The sequence below is a fragment of the Notothenia coriiceps genome, unplaced genomic scaffold (assembly GCF_000735185.1).
Source record: "Notothenia coriiceps isolate Sejong01 unplaced genomic scaffold, NC01 NC01_scaffold00026217, whole genome shotgun sequence".
NCBI classification, from domain to species: Eukaryota; Metazoa; Chordata; class Actinopteri; order Perciformes; family Nototheniidae; genus Notothenia; species Notothenia coriiceps.
Window position 1 is genome coordinate 1 of NW_011358918.1, and position 4640 is coordinate 4640.

General features: G+C 40.9%; 1 protein-coding gene across 1 annotated transcript; it reads right to left on the reverse strand.

Annotated features, from left to right (window-relative positions):
• Window positions 1–2769: 2769 nt before the first annotated feature.
• Window positions 2770–4291, reverse strand: LOC104956635 (P2Y purinoceptor 2; the record flags this gene model as incomplete). Its single annotated transcript, XM_074112259.1, is given in 2 exon segments — window positions 2770–3765; window positions 3767–4291. Coding segments are annotated over 2 exon segments (933 nt in total), but the record flags the coding sequence as incomplete, so codon positions are not given.
• Window positions 4292–4640: the final 349 nt, after the last annotated feature.

The window sequence follows — 4640 nt, forward strand, 5'->3', positions numbered from 1 at the left end:
GGGGGGGGGGGGGGTCTCTCACCTTTACACTGCAGCAGCTGACCCACTTTGATGCTCACGGTCCCGGAGATGGACTCCCCCGGACTGTAAACGTCTTTGTTTTTGTCAAACGTGATGTTAAACTCCTGAAGTTTGCCCATGTTGTCCCCGATCCGCAGCGACAGTGAGCAGCTCACCTGTGCGCACAAACAACATGCGCATTTACCTCTACATGTCCCGCCCTCTGCATGACGTCACCTAGCTCTACAACATGGACAAATAGTCACGTGCAAGTATTATAATTAAAGCAATACTCTGTTGCATAAAAGATTTAGAGGTCGTGGGCGGTTTTCCAAAAGAAGATTCTGCTAGTAATTAGGAATGATTATTTTTTTTACTAGAAGTACTGTTACTGAAACAAATGATGGTCCTAAAATAAATACCAACAAATATTAGGAAATAAATTATGTTTACAGAAATCTTTAAAATACGTTTAAAGAAATCTTTAAAATGTGTTTAAAGAAATATTTTAAATATGTTTAAAGAAATAGTATCTATAATTAACACATAATTATTCAAACTGATAAATATGTCCTTACTCTCAGGCCACATGTACCACAGTCATTTTAGCTGAAATTAAACCTCTCCTTTAAAAATCTAACCTTGATCCGGAGCTGCCAATTACAGACCAATATCAAAGCCTCCCCTCATCTAAAAAAAGCAGTTGTTCATCAGTTGGGTGAATTTCTAAATATCAATAATTTACTTGAGGACTTTCAGTCAGGCTTTAGAATCCATCCCAGCACAGAGACAGCCCTAGTGTAATCACCAATTGTTACGATACATTTTCATTGTTATGCTGATGATACACAACTATATCTATCTATCAAGCCAGATTAACAATATCAATTAAGAAAATTTCACAAATGCCTGACATATTTAAAAACATGGATGACCTGCAACTTTTTATTATTAAACGCTAACAAAACCCAAGTCATTATATTTATCCGGAATCAAATATCAAATGACATAGTAACTATTGATTGTATCACCGTGGCCTGCAGCTCTAGAGTAAACAGCCTGGCATTATCTTTGTCACACATAAACACATATGATTGAAACTGTAAATTAGTATTTCCACATGTATATTTTATTTTTTACTTTCTTAATGCTATTTTATTTCTATTTGAGATGTTTACATTTTAGATTGTTTATTTCTAGTCTTTTCATTTATCGTATGTACAATGCCTTATCTTTTTATGCTGCTGCAACGCAAACAAATTGGGATCAATAAAGTACTTCTTATCTGATCTTATTTTAAAGCAAGTTTCACAGACTGCCTTCTTTCTTCCCGCAATATTAAAAAAATCACACACTTCCTAACTCAAAAAGGATGCAGAAAAACTAATTCATGCTTTTATTACATCTAGGCTGGATTACTGCAAATCCCCTTGGCTGCCCAACCACATCCACCAAAAACCTTCAACTGGCACAAAATTATGCAGCCCGTCTACGAACAACAACAAGAAAAAAGGTGATTTTAGCAGCTCCCCCCTGGGGGGCGCAGAGGCATGACAGGGGGGGCGGGGCGCGAGAGACCAGGAGGAACAATTGTTTTGAGAAAAGAAAAAAAATCATAATTTTAAAAATTATTGATTCGAAAATAATATGCTACAGTACAGTACAAGTACGTCTGGGTCTCTGTGCTTCATTCAAGCTCGGCTCTGTGTGTGTGTTTGTGTGTGTGTGTGTGTGTGTGTGTGTGTGTGTGTGTGTGTGTGTGTGTGTGTGTGTGTGTGTGTGTGTGTGTGTGTGTGTGTGTGTGTGGAACAAGCCATTTTGTGTGCGTGCGCGCGCGAGAGAGAGAGAGAGAGAGAGAGAGAGAGAGAGAGAGAGAGTGCACCGGTACCGGAGATCGTTGTTGTTAGTTTCTGGTGCTAGCGACCTATAATGGCCGGGTCTCAAACGTTTTGGTCACGATTAATGTAAACAATTATTTCCGAGGCACACGTTCATATGATCATTATAGGTATAAAAAATAAGAGAATACATGAAAAACAGGTATGAAATACTATATGACAGTAAAACAAGAATAACTTTTAAAAGGGGAGTGATTAGTAAAATATCCACAAAGAAAAAGTAAATCTGTTTACAGTTCTGTTTCATATGGGTGTTGAGAGAGGTATCCATAGATCTCTTAATTTTGCTCTCAAAGTGCACCAGATTGATGCTTTAAACTTCAATATTTAAAAACAAATCTTCCCGGGGGGGAGCTTGCCCCCGGACCCTCCTATGTTAGGTCCATGTTTTTGCACGGATTACAAAGTGGCAAAGTATTATAACTTATTGTTCTAGCAAAAGGATTGCACAATTGTATTATCTTTTGTAAGGTATGGTGTATTTGTAAGGTATGGTGTGTCTTGTTGTTAAAAGAATGACAAATTAATAAACATATTGTTTGAAAAAAATAATGTATTATCTATCAATTTAATAGATTTCCCCCTGACACGCCATGTCAGGGGACGGTTACCCCCCCGACACATTGTTTGCCCTCATGGAACCAAGCACTGCTGACCATGCATACATTTGCAAACTTTGTGCAGAACACTAGTATGAAATTAGGTGTCAAAGAAATGTCAATCCAAAAAATATATAAATATTTAGTTTAGTTTATTTAGTTTATTTATTTATAGTGTCGTGGACAGTACCCATCGATGAGCTGTCACAAAAACAATAAATGGAGCAGCTTTAGCCGACATGGCTAATTTCCAGCTGTTGTCCCCGGCCAGATGGTAATAGACACCCTTAAAATCACAATATATCAACAGCAGCTATGTTCAAGCAAAAGCAATTAGCCTCAGCCATGTACATTACCCAGAAAAAGAAACCACCTAATGCCACAGTCACAACCTAAGGCCAATTAAAACCCCACATTTCCACTATAAAGGAAAAAAGGTTTATATTTATATGTATATTTAGCACAATAAAAATGTATAAGAAGCTAAGTCAAGTGGTGAAGGATTTTCCGTGTTGAAAAACATTGAGCTCTTACTGGATTTTCCCCACTCACACTATAAATGGAAATTGGTGCCCTGGTTCTAGTCCCAGGGAATGTAGAGAAATACACTAAGGCCGAATCTGGAAGTCAGGGAATCAAAGCACTAATAAAGAAGGTTATATTGTGTCCCTAAGATGTTCGGATAAAATCAAGCAAAAGTGTGTAAATGAAAAGAAGACAGGTACGGTGTATGATGGAGGTCATCTTCCTCCCCAGGCCAGTTTGAATAGTATTAAGGGACTTCACTGTCCTATGGTCCTTCCCTATGGATTCTGGGCCTCCAATAGGGATCAGACTCAGCTATGATGAGTGACTCCATGTTACTGATTTGCAGTGATTTCTGAATCGTTTCTGGCCGTCACCTCTCCCCGACCAATCCTGAAAGAGTGGAATGCCTCCCAAACTTTTTGCGACCCAAAACAGTAAAACAGTGGATCCAGGCAGCTGTTCATTCCTGCTAAAATCCACGAAGCATAATACGCCGTCTCCATCTGCAGAAGAACTTTGCATTGTTCTGGGTAGTATTTCTTTAGGACCACTCCCACGGTTCGTACCACGTTCAGAGGCAGGAAGCACAGCCCAAATATGAGCAGACACATAGCGATCATCCTCTGAGATTTCCCCTTCACATTCAGACCTTTGGGCGTGCTGATGTTCAGGCGGGTCAGAGAGTTGGCCAGACGGCCGTAGCACACAGCAGACACCAGGAGAGGGAGTAGAAAACCCAAAGATGAACAGGACGAAGTTAATGACAAAGTAGGCGTCTGATAGGCTTCTCTGATGGATTGTGAGGCATTGAAGGGATCTGCCCTCTTTACTTTGAGGAAGCATCAAAGCGAAGATGAGAGACTGGAGGAGCAGCAGAGACCAAACCCCTACACACAGCCTCCGCAGAAACCCCTTCCGTTTCATACAGGAGCCTCTGTTGAAGTGCACCACGGCCGCATAGCGGTGGATGCTGATCAAAGTGAGGAAGATGATGCTGCCGTAGAAATGGGAACTCAGCAGGGCAATCTTGACTTGGCACAGGAAGCGACCAAAAGGCCAGTGGCTTCCCATGGCAAAGTACACTGCCATCATGGGGGTGACGGGGGTGGCGATGGCGTCGCTGAGGGCCAGGTGGAACTGCAGTGTGGTTCCAGAGGTCCAGCAGGGCAGCCGGCAGCAGAACAACCAGAGGCTGAAGGTGTTGAGGAGGAAGCCCAGGAAGAAGACGAGGCACAGGAGCACAGTGATAGACACGTGCTGGGCCCCCCCCCCACACAAGACCCAGAGTCATTCCTGCTGTTCCCAAACTGTGAGGAAAGCTCCAGAGGCTTCATCTTCTCAAACACCTTCTGCTATTTCACCTGTGGCAGAAGAACAGACGTGCATTTCATTCGCATATATTACAAAGTTTAGTTTCAAATATTCAATCAGAAATAAAATATCATGAAATGCAATGACATGAGGGTCCGGGATTTCTGGTTTACACAGAGCAGTACTCTTTCTGTTTTGCACTTACTGTATAGAACTGTTGCTAATAAAGAGATTTATAGAGGTGTTTAATTAAACACTGTATTTGAAATACAATTCATTAATAGTGAATAATTAAAAACAATGA